Source organism: Lycorma delicatula, chromosome 9 (genome assembly GCF_047948215.1).
Source record: "Lycorma delicatula isolate Av1 chromosome 9, ASM4794821v1, whole genome shotgun sequence".
Classification (NCBI taxonomy): Eukaryota; Metazoa; Arthropoda; class Insecta; order Hemiptera; family Fulgoridae; genus Lycorma; species Lycorma delicatula.
Window position 1 is genome coordinate 44,755,667 of NC_134463.1, and position 25,662 is coordinate 44,781,328.

The following is a 25,662-nucleotide window of genomic DNA, read 5'->3' on the forward strand; positions in this document are numbered from 1 at the left end:
ATATCCTTGCAGATATTATTTTTTTTATAATCTGGGTGACGTTATAATCTAATTTATCTTAGTAGGCCTACATATATCATTTTACCATAAACCTAGTACTTTTAGAAACTTTTATTAGTTAAATGTTCTACTTCAGTTCCGCGGTCAACTTTTCTTCATTCCAACTGTTTTGTCAGAGAAGCTTTCCTAGCTTTTTGTAATCCAAGCTTTTCCTTATGTCATTACAAAATTATTCTGACTTTGTCTAACCTTTTCCATTTTAAAGAATTTTGGGCAATATGTTTGCCTTTGGCAAAACACACATATGTGCACGTGTACACATATATGCGCATGTGTGTATGTTATGAAGACTTGTTCAACAACCACTGCTGAGAGACAATTACAGAATACTATATTTCTCTGAAGCTTGGTCTAAGGTCACCACTGCATGTTCTTGCCGGAGAAAACAAAATTTGTTGTTTTTTAGCCGCTATGAGATCCTTTTATTCCAAAAGTCCATCTCAATGGAGAGCCAATTGCTATCTCCTAATGTTAAAGTTTTAGGTTTGCTTTTTGATAGTGGTCATGTGGTCAAACTTATAAAACGGTTAAAAATGAGATGTTTAAAAATGCTAGATATGCTACATGTCCTTAGCAACACCAATGGGGAGCCAACCAATCATGTATGTTGCGTTTTTGATTTTCTTTAGTTCGGTTTCATCTGGATTATGGTTGCAATAACTACTTTTCAGTGCGTCATACTTAAAACTCTGGTTCTGTACATCATGCTTTTTTTCGCCTTGGTACAGGAGCCTTTAGATCAATTCCTGTCGTAAGTGTACGTGTTGATTGCAGTGAGCCATCATTTTGGTGTAGACAGGACCAGCTGTTCGCATCTTACTCTGTCTGTCCTAAAGAATAACCATATCACCCGATTTTTAAAGCAGTCCTTGCAAACCTTCATTTAGAACGGTGTAAAAACTATTCACATTATACAGAACCAATGGTTGTTTGTACCCAGCGTTTACTATACTTTTTAAATTTTGATGAAGCTTCTATTTTCCAATCTATCCCTGTTCATATCCTCCATGGAGACTCACCCCATAAATTCTAATTATGACCTCACTATGTATAAAAACAAAAAAATCAACTATTTTCTTTCAGCAAATGTTTTACCGATTTTAAATAAGACAAACCCAGACACAGTAGTATAAACAGATGGGTCGAAACAAAATGATATCGGATAAGCTTTTGTTATAAATGACAGATGTACCAATCTACTATTACAAGTGTCGACAATGCTGAACAGTATGCCATCAATAAGGCCTTGAATATCATTAACACAAAATATCGTCACATCCTTATTTGTAGTAATTCATAATCTTCTAAAGCTTGGAGTGCACGCCAAGCTTTAGAAGATTTATATTCTAGACATCCATCCTATCGTCACCGAAATTCATAATGAATTGAACTGTCTTGACACACAATTAAGTTTCTGCTAGCATATCCTTGTGTTATGTGGCAGTGCACCATAAATTTAAATTAGGAACTAATATCAAAGATATTCTAGGGGACAATATGAGAATGCTATTGATATCTTGTTGATCTTAAGGCCATTCATCTGTATTCCATTATTTAATAATTATTGTAATATTATGTTTGTTCCCAGGTGATAACGCAAAACTGTTTTTGCCTTAAAAAAAAATTCTGAAGAAATACATTTCTGCAGCTTGCTTACAGAATCCCCTTTTCATGGTCATTCCAAGGTTCTGTTCTATAACGTTAATGTAGATATCATCTTTTAAAATTTCCCATTCCAAAATTCATTCTTTAGAGGTTATTTTATTTTACCATAATTGTGGTGCAATTGAATTGTTTTGTAGTCTGTGATTTTATAATAGCTTTAAATCATATTCGTATATGGTGTCTTTATTTTATAATGGTTCATAAATGGCATTAAATCCTTATTTCATAATGATCTTCTCTAAAACAAAGATTGTTATTTTTAACTTTTAAGTATTTCATTTAACATTTTAGCCATTGCATTTGTTTTTTGTATTGGTAACTGGATATTATCTTCAGTTTTTGAATTGCAACTAAATTATCTGCTAATCTTAAGATATTTGAAGAAATTCAGCTCACCTGTTCCAAAAGGCACTCTTAATTTTTATTTGCCAGAACCTAATCTAAATAAATGTTTTTGAAAGATAGCCACAAGCTACATTGTTCTGTCTTACGAACAGCTTGTCTCAGTTTCTTATAATGTTGTTACTAATAATGTGTTTTCTGTTATGTAAGCTCTTTAGTATGCCTATTATAAAATGCTTAAGAACATTTAATGTGTTATGACTAATTTGCATTATATTTTTTTCTTATGCACCAGAATGCAGGCCTACCTAAACGATGAGTGCTTTTTTCAAAGTATGACTTCTAGACAGGTTTCAAAATTTAGATTATTTTCCTATTTTTTAATTACTTCCTTAATATAAAAAAATATCAAAGTATGTATACCCTTTCTAAAACTTGCTTTTTTTAAAATAAATTTTCTTAATAGTAAATACTGGCTTATAATGAATTCTCTAAACCTGCTAATAAATAAATATAGCTTGTGATTATTTGATGAGACTGCCATCTTAAGCAATAGTAGCCTTACATTACTACCTACAGCATTACATTATATGACTATAATACAAGAAGCTGGTAAAACGTCTTAAGGGTAAAAGATTCTTATTAACATTTAAAAGTGGACTGTTTTTATAGTAGGAGACTTTTATTTATTTATTTCTGTTGACATGACCAAAATGATATTATGATATAAATTTTTTTTGTACATTTATAGGTCAACACCTTGCCCTAATGTAAAACATGGAGATGAATGGGGTGAACCTGGAAATTGCGATAGTGGTGATATGTGTGGTTATTGTCATACAAGGACTGAACAACAATTTCATCCAGAAATTTATAAATCTACTAAATGTAACGATGTACAACAAGCTGGTTATTGTCCGCGTGGTGTTTTTTGTGCTTTCGCACATGTTGACCGTAAGTACTGTCAAATTGTTTTAAGTTTATAACATTCTTATATAACTTTAATTAGTTATTATTGACTCAAGTCATTTGTTTTTCTTTGATTATCTATGTAGTATCAGTCAGTGTGATGCATGTAATCAGAGTTATGAAAATTAGAATTAGAAAATATTAGCAACTTTATAGATCTGTGATAATATGATGCAGCTCGCAAGTTGTGTGTGGCTCATTTAACACCGAAATAATTAAAAAGTAGTTCTGGTTTTGAAAATTTCAGTTTTTAACATATTAAAGTTATGATTCACATGTATTATATTTTGTTACTTACATTATCATTATTATTTTACATTTATATTTTTCTTTTTCTTTATTTATTTTTTAATGGCTGGTCTGATACTAATCAATATTCCTTTTTTTCTATGCTAAAAAAAACAATACTTTTCGTACAACCTCATCTTATGTTGTCCTCAGTTTTCTGTTTATTTATCGCAGTCTTTGTCTACATTTTATTCCTTCTACATATCTTTCTACCAGATTAATTAAACCTTGATTCTTCAGTATTCAGCCCACCAACTTAGTTCATTTCATCTCTTATTCTGTCTCAGATTTCTATCCTGTCTTATACGTCTTAAGACATCTTCATTTCAAATTATATTGTTCCTCCTAATTTTCATTGTCCTTAAATGTTAATGTAGTAATTTTAATATTTGTACTGTAAGCAATCAAAATCAGGGCAACCGTTATTTTTTATTTTTACTGTTAATCATAAAATCATATATAACTAAGTTTATTAAAAGAGGAAGGAAAGGTAAACAATATTTTCTGTTTATTTATAAGATTATCTACAACAAACCTTTACCTTCCACTTGAAGATTGTTTCTTGCAAATAAATTTATTGTTAGCTGGACAGGTTGGATGCAGGCAGCATTTGTTAATAAAATTAACAATTCAAAACTCTTTTAGGTAATGGAAGTTGTGACATACTTATGGTTTAATCTTCATTTTTTATTTGGGAAATTAGTTCCACAGCAGTGCTGATTTTTAAGAATGCAATTGGACATTTTTGTCATGCTGATTTTGATGCAGTTTTTGATTAATGATTGCAATAGTTTAAAGGTAGGTTTAGCTGTTATTATCTGTTAAATTTATATTCATATACTAATTATGGATTTTATTGTTTTGTTGCTGTTAACACAGAAGAAATGAGCATAGCTAGAGAATTGGCTGCACCTTTAGATATCGGTACAAATCTAGCCGATATATTATCTAATGCATTACCAGCACAACAGAAAAGAGACCAAAAGAGCAGCGAATCTTCTGTAAGTACTCTTTTTTGGATTAATTTTAATGAAATAATTTTTGATAATTCTATTAAACATATTTTTATTATGCTGAAATGTTAATTATTAAGAAGTATTTAAGAACAGTTTAAGCAATAGGACTTAACTAATAATAATATGTTTGTCTTAAAATAGTTTCTGATTGGTACCATTATCCTCAGAAGCACACATTAAGTCATCTGGATGTGTATTAAATCGGTAAACTTAATTGTCATCAGTAACATGTGATTATATCATCTGGACATGTATTACATCTGTAAACTTAATTGTGACATCAGTAACATATGATTGTTGTGTGATATAACAGTTCTGTAATGTTAAAAATGATTTATGTGATAAGTTTAAAATATAAATATTTTTAAATTAAACCATATTTCATTCACTATTGAGTAGTAAAATAAATTCTCCTAATGACTGCCATGATGAATACTAAAATCTGTGTCTATTATTTAGAAAGTTCTTAGTTCTAATCCTGATAAGGCTAGATTTTATAAAATTCATTTCTCCTTGGAAGAAAAGAAGGGTTGCAGAATTGATTTTTCTATATGTAATAGCCAAAGTGAATAAATTAATTGTGAAAATGTAGCATTATACTGTTAATGTGAATGCAAATTTGTTTCAAAATCGTGTAGCAATATTTGAGAATTTTTTTACCTATAATAATCTTCTGAAAGTTTTTCCGTGCTATTTTAAATCATTCCATGTATGTTTCTAATATATATATATATATATATATATATATGTATGTATGTATGTATATATATCTTTAATAATGAATAGAGAGAATGATGTACCAAAATAAAGAACCCAAAAAATACTTTAAAATAGTGACCTGTTTTACTAATTCATTAAAAGTTAAAAAATTTTTGAACTTTGTCAAAAAAATTTCATATTAGATTAGTTTCCCTTAACCTTCTGTTGACCCTAAATTTAAAGGCTTGCTCAAACTTCACGTACTCGGAATTGCAGTATGGCTTTAAATGTTTCTACTTGCCCCTTGTATTTAATATCTAGAATTATTGATGAATATTTAGAGCACTCATTTTGAATTCTATTTTCTATAATGAACTCAAAATGATTGGGCTTGATGTTGTGTATCAAATACTTTTTGAGAAGTCCTATGAAAAGGTAAAATATAGCCAAAAGATTTCTACTTTGGTCGATCTACCTGTTTGGAAATGTTCTAATCTGATGATAAATAAAGGATGATAAAAATGAGCTGGTACTGCTTCATGTTAGGAATACATTCATTTTCTTGAAATACATTTTTTTTTAAAAGTTGTAGCTCAATTTGAAGAAAGTTCAGGTAACCATTACCCTTCAGTTTACTATGAAAAAAGTAATAAGAAATTACACATTATAATCACACTTTCTTTAAGATGTTAAACTAGTTTGAGGATAATGTGGATGCGGTCCATTACATAATGTTTGTCATATACTGATATGTGGAATTTGCTAACATAAGATAATCTTTGAGTACTAATAGTTTAATCTTTGCTATATCAAAGGTGATAATTTTAATGATTATTTTTTTGCTGTTCTAATGTTTCTGTAAATGATTTTCTTTCCCTTATTGCTTATGAATGTTAATAAGAACATATTAATATCTTTCACTTGGAGAATCACTAGTGAGTGATATTCTTTAAAAGTTTATATAACATTACCAAAACAGTAATTATGAAATGGCCTAGTGTTTCTCTTTTATTGTTCTGTTATTGTAGACAATTTGGAAATCCATAGAATCACTTAAACATGTTGAATTATATTTATTAATCATGTTCAGTTACATACTGAAAGTTAACTGTATCAGTGTGTCAATAAATATAGAATACTTGTACAATCTTATCGGTGACACTACCTTAACAATGAATGAAAATGGTTCTCAATATGGAGTACTAATACTGTATACCATTATAGTGACCCTATTAGGGCAAAGTAATAGATTACTACATTGGGGATAAAATCAGTTACTATATTGCAAGGCAAATATTTCTATATATCTTTTTCTGTATTATTTTTTTTATAGAAAATACAACTTTATACTCTTCTAGTGTATTTACTCTTGATTATTTTAACACAAATTTGTTTGAGAATTAAATACTTTACAAGATTTAGAGTAAAACATTTTTTTTTAGTTTTCTGCAATTAAAAAACCTGTTTCACATTTCTGAAAAAAAAAAATTTATTAACTTTACTATTTCATAGAGATTTCTCAAAAGTATTAATTGCACGACATCGGGACCAATTTTTTTTAATATAATTCTTAAATGTATTAATATCTAAAATCATAAATTTAGCTTTATAAGTCGTGTTTATGTAAGTACAGTACCGCACTGTTTTAACTTTGAGGCTAGAAAAGAGAAATTTTTTAACCAGCAATGACTTGAAAACAAAGCGTTTCTGAACCGGTATTTATTTGCACTTTTTCATTATTTTAATCAGATAAATACAGTATAAAGTTTAACAGGAATCTGCTGGAACATTATGTATGTACTTTACTCCATGATGTCTGTTCTTCGGCTGAAATATTTAAAAATGAAGTCGATATAAGTCTGAAGTGACTTCTGTTACACAGGAATGCAAAAGTTTTCCATTATATTTTAATTTATTTGTACATATTCTTATTTGTAATCTTTCTTGTCGTTTGCTGAATTTTTTGTCATTTGTTTGTATTTAGAACGGTAGTGGTGAAGTTAGTGAGTGCGCTAGCACAAGTAGTTTGGGATCAAATAGTTCACATAGTAAGGCACCTGGTGCACAATTATCTCATACACGTATGGATAACCATGTCGGTAGCCAGCCATCTTCATATACAAATCAGTTACAAAACGATTCGATACAAATGGTGAGTTAATGAAGTTAAAAGTTTCCAAGCCGGTAGATAGTCAAATTACAATACATAACTTTAAATACAAAATGCTGTATCACTAAACATAAATTATTGACATAAAACCGACAGTCTAAGTAATAAGTGTACATTTTAAATTTGTTGTCGATGCGGTACTCTGCAGTATTAGCAGGTTTTTTTTTTATTGCTCTGCCTTAACAAAATTTTTAAAATCAATATCATCAAGCATAGATTATTGATACTTCAAATATAAATTACTTTTTTCTTAAAAAATTTTAATTTATCAGTCTTTTTTTTTGGAATTGAACATAAGGGCATCAAAAGATAATATTTTTTGTAGTATAGAGATGTACTGTAAAATATTGTCAGTGAAAAAAATGATCATTTTGATACCCTTGTTTTTGGACTTTTCCCAAAGAGAGCTAGATCAAAAAAGAAAAAAAACAAGAAGATTCTGAAGTTTACAATAGACAGAGAATGGAGAAAACAAAGAAGAAAATATTGTTCATAATTTTACATTTCATGAAATTCTTCTCCAGTATTTGTTAATAAATTATATTGTACATTTTAGGAATTTGTGTATTGTTAAAAAACCTGAGAAAAACTACTTGAAGTTCCGTAAATTTTAATAGCCGTACACATAAAGAAAATGAAAAGAGAATGCAGTTACATCTTTTACAACCAAATTGGTGGGAGTAAATGTAAACCTATGTAAAAAACTTAATATATAATATGTAACTGTGTAAACCAAATATCTTTGATTTAAAACATCAAATGAAGGCTAACATAAATGATGAGAAAAGGTGCTATTTCACATAAAACTTAAATGAAAAAGAAGTTGTTTTATGCTCAAATTAAAGACATACTCAATATTTATTGAATACAGAGGATATTTACAAAACAGAGAAACAGTGTGAGTTTTGGCTGGAAATGACATAACATCATGAAATGCAAAGGATGGCACAAGAAATAAAAAAGAAGCTTAGTTGAAAAAATATATAATAGTACTACGTGGTGGAATATATATATTATATATATATATATTCTTGGATTAAGGTGGAAGATTTCCAAGAAAAAATGTCTAGTTTCAGTGCAAAAGAAAATAGTATTCTTTAAAAAAAAGTTTTTATTTCTTTTTCTTTTTGTGCTTCTAAAGTTTCATGCTTAATTTTTAATTCATTTGCAATTTTTAAAATTTTCTTAATGTGGAATTTTCAGTTCAGTTGAATTAATTACCATCCTAAAAATTTCTTTCTTTATTTATATATATGTATAATTATGATCCACTACTAACATTTGCATTTTTATTTGTTTTTCAAATGGTACTGTATAATTTCGCTGTTTTGTTGTCACATCTGTGGACCTGAAGGTTTATAAATTTTTTTTTTGTATACAGTAATGTGTAGAATTTGAGTCGGCATGGTAAAATAAGTATCTTTAAAAACACTTCTGTCATTTGTCTTAAAAGAAACTGTTAAAAATATTTATTTCCTTAACATTGGGAACTTGTAGCTGGATTTTTTCTGTAATTTGAGATCATACAGGATCATAATAGGCTACAAGAATGGTCACAGTTTTGTAGAAACTAACAGTTTATTACTTTAATAACAAATCAAACAAATTATTCTTTATGTTTATTCATTATGTAATATATGTGTCTACATAGAGGCGAAGGGACATAGATCCCAAAAATGCCCTTTTACAACAATCATATATGAATATTAATTGTAAATTATTCAAATAAAATTTGAACAGAACTATCAAATTATCCTTTCAAAGAAACAAAAATTAATCTTGTTTACCTACAGAAAAATATTTTTATTAGCAATGAGCGAATGGTAAATAAGTGACTTCTGTTTTTATCTGAATAATTAAAAAACTATCTCTTATGTAAATAAAATTAAAAAATGGCACGTAAATTAATTCACAGTTATTTAATTAAATAAAATTTAATTAGAAAATAAATTGTCTGTACAATTAATAGTATCTACCAGCTATTATGTCATCCTTTATTTGTAGCTAGTTTACTTATGTAATTTTGATTAAGATGTAGTCAATTTTTTTTATTCATTTTTTACTATAAATTACCCAGAGGTCAGTTTATGTGTTAAAATAATTGTCTAGATTTTCAAATGGATTAATGTTTATTAGAGTTGACTGGATCATTTGAATAGCGTATTCATTTAAAAATTTGTTCACTTTGGAAGAACGGGTGCAATTGTACATTCTTGAAAACTTCCATTTCTTTGTGGAAAATTTTTTTATTATTACGTGGCAACTTTGCCGGTAGTTATATGTTCATTGCTTTAGTGAACTATAACCACTGTTACTGTAGAATCAGACTTCAAAATATTTATTTTTTTTTTGGGTGGGAGGTTTTAACTGAATGTTGGATATAGGCTTGTGGTATTTATTTATTTATTGATTTTCATAACTAACAGTATGAAACACTTTGCTCCAAAATATAAAAAAAAATATGTAAAAAAATAAAATAACTTTTTTTATCTTCTTAATACAGTTGGGTCAGTTGCCATTTGAAGTGTCCCAAAAAAGCATAAGCTGGTTGCTTGACCATTTTAAAAAAAAGAAGAAACTTACCCACTGGTTTCCTACATGTTTCAGGATCTTAAAACTATTTTTTTTTAATCTTTTATTTAAGCTGTTTACCTGTGAGCCCTTTTTTTTACAGTGCCCATACCTATTTTTGTGATTGTAAGGGTTACGGAAAAATCATAACTAAAAAACTATTGATCCTGGAAGGATGAAATAAAAATAAATTTAATCATATTTTTTCAAGGTAAAAGATTGCCCAATGGTTTATTTACCTATCTCTCTTCTTTCTATGAGAAAATTACTAATAAAGATGAAGATGAAAACCTATGAAATTTCACTTTGTCAATTTTTTTCAAGAGGCAGGGATGGCATACACAGTTTGAATTATTTTTTTATATGTAGGTATATGTTAGTAGCTTTACTATAAATAATATTAATAGTGATATACTTGCCTCTAAATTTTTATGAATTTTTGAAAACTAATTTTTTTTAAATTCAAATTTTGGCTTAAAATAATGCTGTTGGGGCGGGTGATAAAAATCTCAAATTTGCACAACTTAGTGTTTTTGTAAATGTTTATGGCAAATAAAAAGTTTCTTGTGTACTAATAAAAAAGTTATAACCTCTCAAAAAAATGAAAAACCTGTTAAAAGCGCTACCATTTGACTAACTAAATAAGTGCTCCAAGGGGGTTTCTTGTCTTCTTTGCACTTTACATTTTTTTATATTTAGCTCCTATGTAGTTGAAGTTGACATTCTCAATATTTTAAAAATATTTTTTTAAAATTAATGATAGGTCGCAATTTAATAACTTAAACCAATACCAGTAACCTAATACAATTCTGATTCAAAAATGCTTGTAAAACTGAGATTTCAATGAGTAGCCTACATCTTTTTTCAAGAATTCATTTTTATTTTTATATTGGTTTATTTTTGTAAACACTATTGAAGAAAAAATAAATTGTAGCAAAATTTTAATTATTCTTCAATGAAATATCCTGTTTTTCTAGCAATGAAAGTTTATTATTTAACAATGTGGTTAACCAACAGCTGTGATATCTCTTCTGATAATTCTCTTGAAATTGTGTGAGAACGACCTGTCACTGTAGTTAGTTCAAGTGATGTCAATATTTACAGGATTTTGCAGATTAGTACCCACAGTTGTTCTTTTTGAGACTTTTGAAATGATGCACATGATCCAACTGGCTGGAAAAAATGAACCTGCACATCATCATTTTTGAGGCTAATATCTATCACTTCTATCTTCCACTGATCATTATATATACAAGCATAATAGTCTTTTTCCCTAAGTGAAGATGGTCTTCATAGTCCTTGAAGTCTGAAGTAAAGTAACATTTTACAATGCCTTTTGACACAGGAACATAATTGTGGTAGCTTTTAGTACCAACTCTTTCACAGTAGTCAAAACGGTTTTTAAAGTCTCTGAAATCTTAGCTGTCTCATCTGATTTAATTAAAAAAATTCTTGATGTTTTTCAGCTTGTGATTACAAAATGAATACATTTCATCAATGTTTAGTATCTGTCTGTTAAATGGCCTGTGCAGCTTGCCTTTGCCACCTCTCATTTTGTTGTTCCTCCCATACCATCACAGTCGTTTTTCCCATGGGATGATCCAAAGAAGTGCCATTTGGCTTTCAAGGATGAAGTCTTTTTTGTGACTGCACAAATTAGCAAAATTCTTTTTATTTTTTAAACTGACTTGAAGCATTTTCATTTTTAGAAAATTTGAATCGAACACAATTCAAGATTCTTTTTTGATTTTTCAGATACCTTATTTATTTAAAATTTTAAGCCTTTGATCCATGCTTAATTTTTTCAATTTTAATGAGGTGACACCCAAAATGCTACAAGCAGCATCCAATTTTTCAATATTGTGATGTGGGGCAATGTATTGCTCTTCGCATTCATATAGTTCTTTGTTTAACTGAGAAAAAATACTTTTGAAATGGTTAACACAAAGAGATTTTCCAGGAAATAAATTTAAATTTGGAAAAATGTGTTATTTAAGAGCTTGCTCTAATGTTATTTGTCTTAAGTTTTTTTTAACTGTTTTTATGAGTTCTCAAAGGGTCACAACAGAACTGTCCATACAGGTGAATGAATTTTGAAAAATCATTTTTTTGTGATATTTACAAACACTAGACATCTGAATTAACACATAAAAATTTTCATCACTAAATTCACAAATTCTAATGAGTTTTTTGGCACTGTACCATACACTGTTTTATGACGCTCTTCATTCACATAAATTCCTATGGAACATTGTTTTATGAAAATAATGTAAAAATTAACTGATTTTAAAATTTGTAAATATAATATTATTAAGTAAAACTTATTTATTTAATAAACACTTCCAAACACAGGGTGAAATTTGAGACACCCCGTAAAGATGTCACATGTCACTGACTAATGTCAGACTGACTAGTGTGTAACTGCAAAGCCAAATGATGCAACAAGTATAAATGAGTATGTTGCAACATAAATTTTCCTAATGACTGGAAATTACTTAAGCGCCTGTTATTACACGAACACTGCAGTTGAATGGTTTAAACAAGTCTATTTCAACCATAGTAATAAGTATAAAAATATTAAAGTGCCAAGAAAACAAGAAACCCCCAGAGCACTTTGAGTCAAAATGATATTGCTTTTAACAGGCTTTTCATGATTTTTGAGAGGTTATAACTTTTTTATTAGTATTTGAAGCCAAAATTTGAATTTAAAAAAAATTAGTTTTCAAAAATTCATAAAACTTTAGAGGTAAGTATATCACTATTAATATTATTTATGGTAAAACTACTAACATATACTACATATAACAAAATAATTCAAACTGTGTATGCCATCCCTGCCTCTTGAAAAAAATTGACAAAAGTGAAATTTCACAACTGTTCATGTTCATCTTTATTAGTAATTTTCTCATAGAAAGAAGAGAGATAGGTAAATAAACCATTGGGCAAGCTTTTACCTTAAAAAATATGATTAAATTTATTTTTGTTTCATCCTTCCAGGACCAATAGTTTTTTAGTTATGATTTTTTTCATAAACTCTTAGAATCGCAAAAAATAGGTGTGCACACTGTAACAAAAATGGCTGCCACAAGTAAACTGCTTAAATAAAAAATAAAAAAAAAAATAGTTTTAAGGTCCTGATACACAGAGGAAACAGGTGGGTAAATTTCAGTTTTTTGAATTGATCAAGCAACCACCTTTGGGTCACTTCAAATGGATTGAGCCAGTTGTGATTGGTGAGCTTTGTTTGGTCACAGACATAAAATCAAATAGTCATCATAAGTATCTCTGAATCCTTACTCTTAAGTCTAAAGCAATTCCTGACTTTGTTTACTTTTTTTCACTGATAACAGATTCTTTTAGGGACTAAATATTTTCTGTGCCCATATGTTCATTCTTTCTTTGAAGCAAAAGGAAAATACCCCTTTAAAACGGTTAAAAAAAGCATTCCCAACAAGTCGATCCCACATTCATAAGCTGTGAGTTGTACTGTTGTGCTAAAGAGAAAGAATTTTGGGATATTGTCATGCATGTAAGGTGTGTTTTTTTTTTGTTGTAAAACACCGCCTAAATCTCTAACAAACCAAGCAGAAAAGCTAATCCACAAAATACTATGTGATCTATGTAACTACTTGATGAACAAAGGATATAATTTTACATTTCACATAAATCTGATTACATAGAGATTTCATAGATCAGGTGAGGCTCTTAATATTTAAGTGAATCTTAAAACTGGAAAGAAACAGAAGGTTTTTTGATTTTTCATGTCCATATTAACCCGCATCCTTTCATAATAGTGAACAGGTAGATTAGTAACTTGTATTAGGAGGTTGTTATTAAGTTTTTTCAAATAATTTATTTAATTTTACAGGAGATGATTAAAAAACAAATGTTAGCCGTTGATAATGATCCATTGTTGGATCCTGTAGAAAAGGCGCAAAGGAAACAAAGTTTATATCTAGCTTTAAGTATGAGCAATCATAATCAAATAAATAATCAACAAACAAATACACAACAGCATCAGCAGTCTTCTTCATTAATACCTATGTCACCTTTAGGAAATCATTTTTATTCATCTTCAATAGATCCAATAGAATCAGTTGTCGGTAAGTAGCTTAATTTATTGTTAAACAGCTATATATTAAATATAATAATATTTGTAACATCTTTGGAACCTCAAAACCTTGTTCTACAACACTGTACTTCTTTGGATGTAGCATTTAAGAAAATTTAAGACTGAAGTATAAATAAGATTAAGATCTGATGGGTGAAAACATATGTAAATTGTTTGTTATATACCATTAAAGTTAATAAAACATTGGAGTTGTAGTTTATCTTGCCTGCTACTAAATTTTTTTTGTAGTTAATGCTGTGTAAAAAGTAAATAATAATTATTAAATCTGGTGCTACTGGTTTTTTTTTTTTTTTTTTTACTGCTTTCTTGTATAGTATAAATTGGTAAAGTGGTATGTATTCTGTTTATTGTGTTTTGATGTGAAATGTTTATATAAACTGATTTTGTGTTCATCTTGGTAAGTAGGGGAATCCATTTATTAATATGTTTTCATAATTAATCGATATAACACATTGTGAGTTTGCTTATCAATTGAAATAAAAGTAGAAAAAATAATCAATTTTAAATATTTCCTTTATTTTATTTTTTGAAGAACAGATAAAGTTATACATATACAACAGGTAATATTTGTGTGTGAGAATATTTCTTGTTAGTTTTTAAATGTTACTGTATTGACTTATGATTTAAGTTTTGGTTTAAGAGAGAAGTACTTAAAACCAAGAAAGTTTATCTAGTCTTATTCTGTCATGATGCATCAAAATGTGTATAGCATGTATAGTGACATAAAATAGCATTTCTATTCTTGTTGTGTATGTAAATATTAATTTTGTGGTTCTCATAGATTCTATTATAGAACGTTTGTGCTGGATTTCTATGTTGTAAGTAAGGTTGTGAACGTGCTAATCTTATATTTGTATTGACAAAAAGTTTTTCTCTATTAATGTTTTACTGATGAAAATTGTGTTGTTTTACAGTTTATTAACTGAGTACTTATTTTATTAAATATTTATTTAAATTAACGAGGTGATTGAATAATATATTTGTGGTTATTTATTATACATGTGTGTTTATTAATGTAGGTAATCCACTGGATGATTTACATTTAGATGAACAGTTAGGACTTGTAGCATCAATAGATAGAGACTATGAAACTGGTTCACCGACCACTGTGTCAAATTCAATATCTGCTGGACTAGCAAGTTCAGGTGACACTTATTTATATATCTTATCTCTTATAATTATAATATTAATCATGTATAAAATAAAAGTAAATATATATATATATATATATATATATATATATATATATTTATGTAAATATATATATATATATATATATATATTTATGTAAATAAAAAATAATGTAAATGTTTGTTTGTTCAAAATCTTAAATCTCCAAAAGTTCTTTACCGATTGCTTTGAAGTTTTGACACAACATGTTGCATTCAAATACGTGTGTGTTTTTATATACCTAAGATGTCACACCTGTGACAGGTAAAAACATGTTTTTTTTTGTTTACAAACAGTGCTATCTGTTTGTCATAAAAGTAACATATGCTACACTAAATATTTTAAGATTCCATTTTAATGTTTCTGATATGTGTGTCTGCTATAGACTAAAAAACTACTGGACCAATTTATGCATAGAGAAAAAGCGAAAAATCAGAAAAGGTGAAAAAATGAAAGGGGGAAAGAGAAATAAAAGAAAGAAATGGGGAGGAAAAGGAAAAGTGGAAATGGGGACGGAATATGATAAAAATGAAGATGGGGAAAGGAGGAATAGGATAAAAAGGAAAATGTTAAATTTTGTGAAGTGCTGTAATGTTCCATTTTGTTAATGTTTTATCAAATTTTCAATTGTGTTCATTTAATTTATATATATATATATATATATATATATATATATACACTCAGATCTAGCATTAGCAAAGCACTGCCAGGTTTGTGTGTATGTGTAGGTGTGTGTGTATGTGCATGTGCACGCACGCACTACTAATTACATTACATTTAAATGTAATGTAATATAGTAATTTCATTTAAATTAAACATTAAAAATTAAAATTATCGCATATATAGTGTAAAATATACAGTGAAAAATTAAATATTAAAAATTAAACATTCTTAATAAAATCAAATTTTGAGGTTTTGAAGTTTGAGTACGGAATATAATGGCTGACCTATGATGGCATGTCTATATGATAGAATCTAATTGTTTTTCATTGGTCTGCCATGTTAGTTGGTGAATTACAATCATATTTTGTATTAATAAATAATGAGTATTTGCTGAAAAATAATTACCTGTGTAGTTGTAATTTCTTTTTATTATTTAACAATTCCTCTATTATCCATCTAAATTTATTTTTGTGAATTGTGTACTGCAGGTCTATTGGGTAGTTCAGCTCCAGTAAATATTCCTGGTAGTAGCAATAACAGTTTAGCCGGACAGTTTTCTCCATCTGCTTCTTCACCTTTGCATCATTTACATTCTGGGTTCCTTTCGGCTTCTAGGTTTTCACATCAGGAGCCATTAGATACGGTAAGTGCCTTTATTTTATGATTATATTTTGGATTTTTAAGAGGTGTTTAAAATTTTTTTGAGGTTACTATATTGTTAAATTATGAGAAAATATTCCGTGCCTGACTTTAGCTTTGGTTGCATATTTTGTCGCATGTGGCATTTATATGTTGTTATTCACTTTACAAACTGATTGTATGAGTCATCAGCAAAGCATTGTGTGACAACACTTGAGTGATGTAAAAGGTGTGAGCATTGAACATAATTGTAAATAATAAGAAGCGATGAATTTATTTTAATTCTTCAATCTCCTGGCAAAATTTTACCATCTCTACTGTTTTTTGAGGTTAATATGTTAATGTTAAATTATGAGAAAATTCATTCTGCGCCTGACACTAGCTTTGGTAGCATATTTTGTCGCATGTGGTATTTATGTGTTGTTATTCATTTTACAAACTGATCTTACGAGTCATCAACAAAGCAGTATGTGACTTGAGCGATGTAAAAGGTGTGAGCATTGATCATAAATATTAAGTAATGAATTTATTTTAATTCTTCGATCTCCTGGCAAAATTTTAGCATCTCTACTGTTTTTCTAAGGATTCAAGTATGGTACAGCATTTTTCACATTCTACAAAATTCCCATATATTCCATTCATAAACCTTTAGTTTTTAGTGACTTAATCATGTAAAAAAATTCTATTCTTACCTGGTACCTACTGAAAATTCTGTTAATAACAGTATTGGATCCTGTCCTCTTCCTATGGCAATAATGAATTAAAGATGTCTACCTGGTTGTAGCCAAGTAATGTTATCTGTAACTGGCCGATACAGCTTAACATTGCAAGGAAGTAAGATGTTACCAGGAAGAAAATGATTACTACTGTGGGTCAGTATTTTGTATGTGGTGGGGGGGTGGTTGGGGAACCACTAGATCTGTCCTGTTAGGTGGGTCTCTCTCTCTTTTGGATTATAGATCTAGAAAGAACTTTGAAACTGGTTGTAAGATCCTTTATAATAGAATGTACTTTTTATAAAGTAGAAAAGATATCACATATTATGCTAGAAATCAATCTTATAAGTACATAGTAAAATGCTTAAATGGAAAAAAGAGAAAGTATAATATTAGAATAATAGCCTGTAAAAATCAAACTGAAAAATAAGCAACCCATAGAACTATTTATTATATTAGTGAATGAAAAGCTTCTAAGTAGAGAGATTGAATTTAATGCATAATTACACTAGAGAAAAGAGTATATTAACTTTGTGGTCTATTTTTCCAGTCTTTTTATGACATGCTTTTAAAGTCCCAAAAAAAGTTTAAAGGAAAAATGTAAATATAAAGGGTTGTAATCTCTGTAAATAATGATATTTACTATACAGGTAGAAGAGTATTGTATGTTTTTTTTGGTGAGCTTTAGCATGCTGATTTGCAATGTCACATTAATCTTTGTGATTATGACAACTGGAAATCACTTATTTGGTTTTCCCAATGACCCAATGAAACAGGTGTAAAACTTTGTATTCTTTTATCTCATAGCTCTTTATTCTTGGGTAACTATGCTACTTTCAGGAGTGACTTGTGCTTCAATTCAGGTCACCTACAATAATCTGCTTATGGCTCCTGATGGAAACGATAAGGAAATCAAACAGTTCAAACATACAAGTTAACAAACTAACAAACCAAAAAATAAACATTTACAATGTATTGTATGATTTACTTCAGTAAAAGACAAATATAAAAGGGTGTAGACAATAGACCAATACGAATTGGGTTCACTGTTGCAAAAAATATTAGAACATACATCCACACAGGTACATTATACAGCCCCTTGCCATTTGCATATTAAATTTGTCACTCACTATTATTTCAAAGTAAATTTATATAGGAAACTGTGTTTTTTTAAAGGACTATTTTTTATTTCTTTATGTTGTACTGATTACTGGCATTTTTAATAATTATTAAAAATTTTATGAAAACCAATTACATGATGAGAAATAAATTTGAATAATTTTAACATAAATCAAATTAAACATTTTTATCACTTAATTTGCCTTGTATATTCTAGATGTTTGTTGGAAAAGAATCAAAATAAAATAACAGCTTACAAATGAAAGTTAGTTAAATAATATTTTTCATTTTTAAAATTGGGACTTACTGTCCACCTTTAAAGTTATAAATTAAATTACCAGAAGAAGTAAGATTTATATTTTCTTCAATTATAATATAAGAAATAGAATATTTCTTTTTTTTTTGCATTTTTAATATTTAATTTGGAAATTATAATAATTAAGGTTGAGCTTAAATTATTTTATCTCTTATTATACTACATAATCTAATCATACAAACTCAAACAATTTTTGTAGCATTTGATCCTGTTAACAAAATTTTTTTTTTTTTTAACTGTTCGGTTTACTGTATGTATCTAATTCTTCTGGACTTCTGAAGTTATTTTACTTCAAAAATTAGTTGAGAGAAAATAAAAAGTTGTAAATAATATCATTTCACCAATAAAATTTCCTATTTTTGTTATTTTCCATGAAGTTGGGTAAATTTATCTAAATGCATCAGTGTGTATTACAAAATGTATAAGATAGATCATTATTTTATTCTTATTTAATGTGTGCAGAATCTTTGAAAAATTATGAACTAGTTATGTTGGTCGTCGTATATTAAGACATCAAAATTTAGTTAATATGATAATAACAGGGATTTCACATAATATGTAAACTAGAGAGGGAAGCAAAGATTGAAATTAGAAAACAGACAGCTGGGGATATAGGATTTATTAAGTAATTATGTTGTGATTTAAAGATTAGAACTGAAGGAAATGGAAAAAAGCCACCAGACTAGTAAAATAACTGATGACTCAAAAAAGGTAGTTTTTATGTATTTACATCTATTTTTTTTTTCATCTTGTATAAACAAGGAAGTAATTCAATATGATCTATTGTACTCATAATGAAGTGCAAGAGACCCAGGAGAATGTAAATCCTCCATTTAAGAAACCACGTTAAGAAGAAATTTAAAATAATGAAGAATTGATGATTTGATTGTTATATACAGAGGTAGGAAATTGAGTGTAATGAAACAAAAATTGCAAACTTCCTTGAATCTGGTGGCAGAATAATGTTGTCTTATAAGTTTATTTTTGTTATTGTGACATGATTTCTTCTTAATTATAATGTAGAAAGATTACCGATATACAGAAATGATGTAAATGTTAATTTACTCACATATATAATATTTTACTCCTTTGAAAGTAGAAAAAGTCTTTGAGAGACATATCTAAATCAACCTGTTAACAGCAGTTGTACTTTCATGACACGTATTTTTAATTTAATAATAAAAAGGTATCACTTTACCTCTTACTTCTAAATAAGCATTTGTCTATTTAATAATTTATCTTTCTTTCAGGGTTTTATATCATCATCTCAATTGGCGCAACAGTTAAGTAATAGTGCTTCAAAATTAGGCAATTTCCAGGGTACCGGGGGTGGTCTGTATGATTTTAGCATGTCACCGGGGAGCAGGGCTAACACCCTGCCATTAGCACATTCACCTTTGGTTAATAATTTTTCTGTTAGCCCTTCATTAGCACCGAACACGTTAACAGAGGTACTTTGTTTTATTATTCTTTTTCAGCAATAGTTGTGGTTTAACATTAAGCAGTTAATTTATTGCTGTGATAAGCCTGTAAGTTTTGTTAATACTCAAATCTGCTGTTCTCTTCTTGACAGATGCACTTGACCTTGGAATAAATATAAAAAAATTACCTAGGAAAAATCTTTTAACTGAGGATTGTGGTCAGTGCTGGTTACTCTTATCAGTAGGTTGTGGTTTTGGTGTTCAGATTTGGCATTTTTAATTATTCATCTCATCATTGCAAAAAATTAATTAGTTTGCAGTAATCTGGCTCCAGTCTGTAAAATAAAAGTGTATTTCTAAGTAAATTTTTTTTAACGCAAAGTAATAAAAGAAGAAAATAAATTAACAGAATTCACCAACAGTTTTTAGTCCAGGTACTTAGGCTATGTAGTCCTGAAATCCTATCTGTTTTGAAAATATTTAAAAAAAGTTCTCTTAAGGAAGTGAACTTACCTTATCTGAAAAAGAAAAAAGTACAGTGTATATTTTATAAATATATAAAAAAACATTTTAATTTAAAATTGTATACATTTACACTTTTATCTTAATTTAAGATCATGAATAATTTTTTTTTAAAGAAAAAAATTCTACGACAAAAGTAATAGTAACAAAATGTAAGAAATTTTCAAAAAAGCACTAAATCATGTGGATCTTCTTTTTTTCCCTGTTTTTTCCTGTCCAGGAATAACCGTTCAGATATTACTTCAGAGGATGAGTGAGGATGATACGTATGAGTGTAAATGAAATGTAGTCTTGTACAGTTTCAGTTTGACTATTCCTGAGATGTGTGGTTAATTGAAACCCTACCACCAAAGAACACCGGTATCCATGATCTAGTATTCAAATCTGTATAAAAGTAACTGTCTTTACTAGGGATTGAATGCTTGAACTCGCGACTTCCAAATCACTGATTTGGGAAGACACGTTAACCCTAGACCAACCTACTGGGTTATGTGATACAGATCTAAATTGTAATAATGTAACTCTCAGTTATGTTGTGTTTAACAAAATTAAAAAGTAAACAACCTTAAACATCCAATAATGAGAATATGGCCTTTGGAATAAAAAAAGTTAATTATTCAATAAAAGAAAATCACATATTTAATTTTTGTAATTAATAAAATATAATGGGCATAAAAACTCCCAAGTGTTCTAAAAAATTAAATCAAAATGAATTTATTAGTAGGTAATTTTGTTATAGTTTAAAAAAAAATTATTTAATTATCACCTTATTTTTGTTCGAGTGTATTTATAATCTTATTTTCCAACTAGAGTGTAGAAGTAAGATTATAAAAATTGTAACAAAAAACACTCAAGTGGTAAGTAAAAAAAAATACTCATAAACGAATAAATTCTTCCATTGGGGATCTCTTCCTAACTACAGTTGGGTTACTAGCCATGTTTTCACTTCTAATTAAAATTAATTATACGTGAATTATATTGTTTTAATTCCTTTGCAAGCTTAAGACAATGAACAGCACCTGCATGTGAAGGCATATTATTTTAATTACAATACACTAAATAAACATTCAATTTAGAACTCATTTTAAAGTTGACATGTGGCTTTAAAAAGATTTAATTAGTTGTGTAAAATTTAAAGTGTTTAATATGGTCACTGCATTTCATTATGTGTAATGCATTGAACATACACAAATTATAAAGTTAGAAGGATGAGTAAAATCAGTTTACAATCACAAAAATTTGAAATGTTCTGATGTCTTTTTAAAGTTTATGTATAAGTTTAATAAAAGGTGAAAATTATTTTAAATGCAGAAAAATGACTCATTAATGTTGAAATTGAATGCATAATTCAATATTGGTGTGCACAATATAAAATTATACTTTCTAATCAAAAAGTAAGATGAACAAGTAATTGGAAAAATTCAGCTCAGAATATAGGAATCCAAGAGGGAGGAAAATTTTGAAACAATAAATTGAAATTTGTAGATGGCTGAACGAAGAAACCAGTGCTTCTCAGATTTTCACTCTGCTGCAAATTTTGCTAAGCTTGACTAATTAAATTGGAAATTTTATTGTAATATTTTAAAATGTTAATCACAAGTAATATATGTATTATTAAAAGAATTTTATTACTATGAGATATGATAGCCTGAGAAAATTTACTAGGTAAAATATTCAACATATCATTATGTAACTTAAGTGAGTTTTGTGAACTGACATTTTTAATGGGTGCTGAAGTACATGGAAACAATCTGAGAAAGGTTTGCTGACTGTTATATTTTTAATCTTGCAGTAAGGATTGTCTAATAAGATATTTGGGAGGTTCTTCCAATGGTCGTCATTCACAGTCTGATAATTCAATTTAGAAAGCATATTTTGTTCTGTATAAATTAAAGCATTGAAGAATAAGCCCTATTTTCAGTTACCCATTGAAAATATATTAGTTTATTCTTATGCGCAATATCATTGTATTTAAAAAATGATATTGAATCTTAATAAACCAAAATTAACAAAAAGAACTGGCCACCCCAAAAACTCTTGATTTTTGAGCCCTGTTTACCTTGTACGTTTACTGTTACAGTGTACCTATAAAACATGTTCAGGAATGTAAGACAATCAACAACAGATTAAAAAAATGACAAAAGAATTTTTAGGGAAAGGTACAGAATTAAATCTGCTTGTATAAAATTATCTCCCTGTTATAGTTTCACCCACGCTATACTGATACTTGCATTTCCCATAGTGGTCAATCCTTTTATTTTATGTTTATTAGTAAAGTAACTGGAGGCAGGTGCAGCCAGTTACACATACAGTAACAGTAGCAGTGGCTGTAGTGGTTGAGCCACAGTCATATATTTTCCCAACCCTTAAAAAATTTGAATTAAAAAAAAAACCCGAAAATAGTTTTTAAATATTTATATGAAGAGTATTTGCAAGTCCAAATCTACTGAGTATCTTGTTTATTATAGTTGTGATTGGGAAAATTTACAATCATTGTTCAAACATTTTTTTAACTTTCTTCATTCCCTTTAAAGGTCGATTTCCAGAAATCTAGAAAATTGTTTTTTGACATGAAGATTACCACTCACCAAAAATCAAATTGATTTCTTCTTTTGTCACTGAGAAATTAAAAAAATAACAGGCTTTCAAAAAAATTAAAAAATCAATTTTAACTTAGAATGAAATTCAAAAAATTTAGAAATTGATTTTTATATTTCATAATTAATGTATGAATCAAACCATTTAAGTTTATTCTTTAGGAAACACAGTTTTACTATGAGAAAGAGAACATTTAAGTAACAGTTGATATTTATTAAGTGTTATCAAGCTAAAGTTATGTATTAAGATTAAAATACAAACTTTTTTAATGTGAATTAAGCATGTACTGCATGCCAAACAGTAAAATTACTTACCAGATAGACACAATTCATAATTTGCTTTAAAGGTTTTTAAACGAGTAATATATTTGATAATTGAGCTTGTATTGTTTTATAGGTACAGAGGTTAAGAGAAGAGCTTGCCGGTAATAGAAGTAAATTAGCATCATGGGAAGAAAGAATTTCACAAGCACGAGGTGCATGTGAGGCTTGGCAGCGGGAAGCGGAAGATGCTAATAGGAAAGCTAATATTGCTGAACAACAGCGCGATGAGGTAAGCTGAAATACTTGCTAATCATCTCTCTTCAGTTTTCTCATTGTAGTTTGTATTTATTTTCATGTCTTAAAAAAGCCTTATGTATATATATTATTATAATAAATGTTGACCAAGTCTTATTTTTCAAGAAAAACATCTGGGGACTGTGTATCTATATTCATTTCTGTAATTGAAAATAATTATGACAAGATTATTGTCTTTATTATAACATATTTTAAATAATAAGAAACTTACATTCAAAAGTTAACATCACTGTCTGTAAACCTAAACAAATAGGATTTTACAGATGAAAACTGAGGAACAAATGATGATTCTGGTTAACCAAAATTTATGGTTGATAGATAAGATGATCAAAAAACTAGTATTCAAACCTGAAAAAATGATTAAATTTTAAATTAAGAAATTCCTAGAAGATACATTCTGCATTATGAGAATATAATTTTAAAATTATAATGTAGAGAACATAAGTATGGGGGAAAGCTTGTAAAATGAATCCCTTATGGAGAAGAATTGCATAGGTAGTCTCAAGGCATGAGATTTCAAACTGCTCTGTGTAATTTTAGATGTATTGCCTTCTCATTTAGGATCTCACAGCTTAGATGGAGTGACCTATAAGATACACAAGGCAGTTTAAACATTATTTTTCTTTAAAAACTTTAAGTTGATGTTTTTGCAGAAGATTTGACTGATATTTTCTGTTTGTACATAAGCTATTTAAATGCTTGCTCTTATCTATAACAACACATTCTAAAAATTAGTGACATAAAATGCAAAAGGGAAGCAAAAGCTTTAAAGGTAAAAATCTTACATATTTTCATGTAAATAATCTTACCTTATTAATAATACATTTTATGATTTTTTTCTTTCTTTTACACAGTTATTGATAGAAAAATGTAATAAGTAATGACTTAATTCAATTCTTTTGAAATAGTATCTGACCATATATTTTTTTCTAGAAAGAACTTTGAATGCGAGCAGAAAACCTGGTACAGCATAGAGTACAGCACAGTAGTAGTTGCTCATTGCATGTGGATGTTTTTTGAAACCTCAGAACAAATGTTATTGTATATGTTAATGTAATAGGTGTCACATTTGTATTTTTTAACCAATTGTGGAATGAGTTGAAGAATGTTACTGCATCTGAGTTGTGCCAAAAGCTTGTTGGTATCCAGAGCGAAATAATTTGTAAGATTAAGAAGGCTTTTGGAGATTTTTTTTTACAATTATATGATATAACTTTTCTCAAGACAGCTGAACTTGAGTTGAGAGTGACCAGCTACATTAGGCTATTGACAAGTTGCAAACCAAATTTCATTAACAATATGAACAGTTTGACTATGGAAAATTGTTGGTCAACTGTCCCCAACGAATTGTGATTCACCATGGATCGGTGATGGTTACATACAAATAATTTTAATGAACATATGAATGTACATACAGTGATTGTGAAATTCGTACCAAAGCTGTTTTTGCTTAAACAGAAAGAGGGTAGTTTTGATATTAAACCTGACATGCTGGAGAACACAAACAGCATTTCTTATTCTCGTAAGACTATATTAATTGATGATCAGTCTTTTGATTGATTCTGGGTGCAATCCAGAAACTACACTCATCACAGTGGAAGTCACCATTGCTTCCAAGGCAAGTGAGGAGCTAAGTGAAAGTAATGCTGGTCTATTCTTTTTCTTCTGTGAAGTTGTGCTTTGTAAATACACATCAGAAAACCAAACTGTTGACAACTATCTGGAGTTTCTTACATATCTTTCTGATGCAGTTTAGTGCTAGAGACCAAACCTGTAGAATCCTACACATTGCAATTTTAGCTTAATGTACTTGCCCATTTGTCATGTCTAATCAAAGATTTCTTGGTCTAGCATGGACTCCTTACTCACCAGATGTCGTTACTTGAGATTTCTGATTGTTACCAAAGTTGAGGTGCTGCTGAAAGGGTCCTGATTTGACAGCTTGGAGGACAGAATGACAAACCAACAGGACATCTATCGTAGTCTTTAGGATGATGTGTTTGGTTAA

The 25,662-nt window shown here is 28.7% G+C and overlaps 1 protein-coding gene across 2 annotated transcripts in view; it reads left to right on the forward strand.

The window, feature by feature from the left end:
* The window catches only part of unk (RING finger protein unk), a 42,443-nt gene that overhangs the window by 11,535 nt on the left and 5,246 nt on the right, over positions 1 to 25,662 (forward strand). Inside the window, exons 6-13 of one of the 2 annotated variants that reach the window (XM_075375541.1) lie at positions 2,819 to 3,021; positions 4,204 to 4,325; positions 7,024 to 7,191; positions 13,649 to 13,883; positions 14,932 to 15,057; positions 16,234 to 16,388; positions 19,786 to 19,986; positions 23,473 to 23,628. In XM_075375541.1, the coding sequence (XP_075231656.1) occupies positions 2,819 to 3,021; positions 4,204 to 4,325; positions 7,024 to 7,191; positions 13,649 to 13,883; positions 14,932 to 15,057; positions 16,234 to 16,388; positions 19,786 to 19,986; positions 23,473 to 23,628 (1,366 nt within the window). The remainder of the gene's footprint in view (positions 1 to 2,818; positions 3,022 to 4,203; positions 4,326 to 7,023; positions 7,192 to 13,648; positions 13,884 to 14,931; positions 15,058 to 16,233; positions 16,389 to 19,785; positions 19,987 to 23,472; positions 23,629 to 25,662) is intronic. The other variant, XM_075375542.1, reaches the window with a different exon arrangement.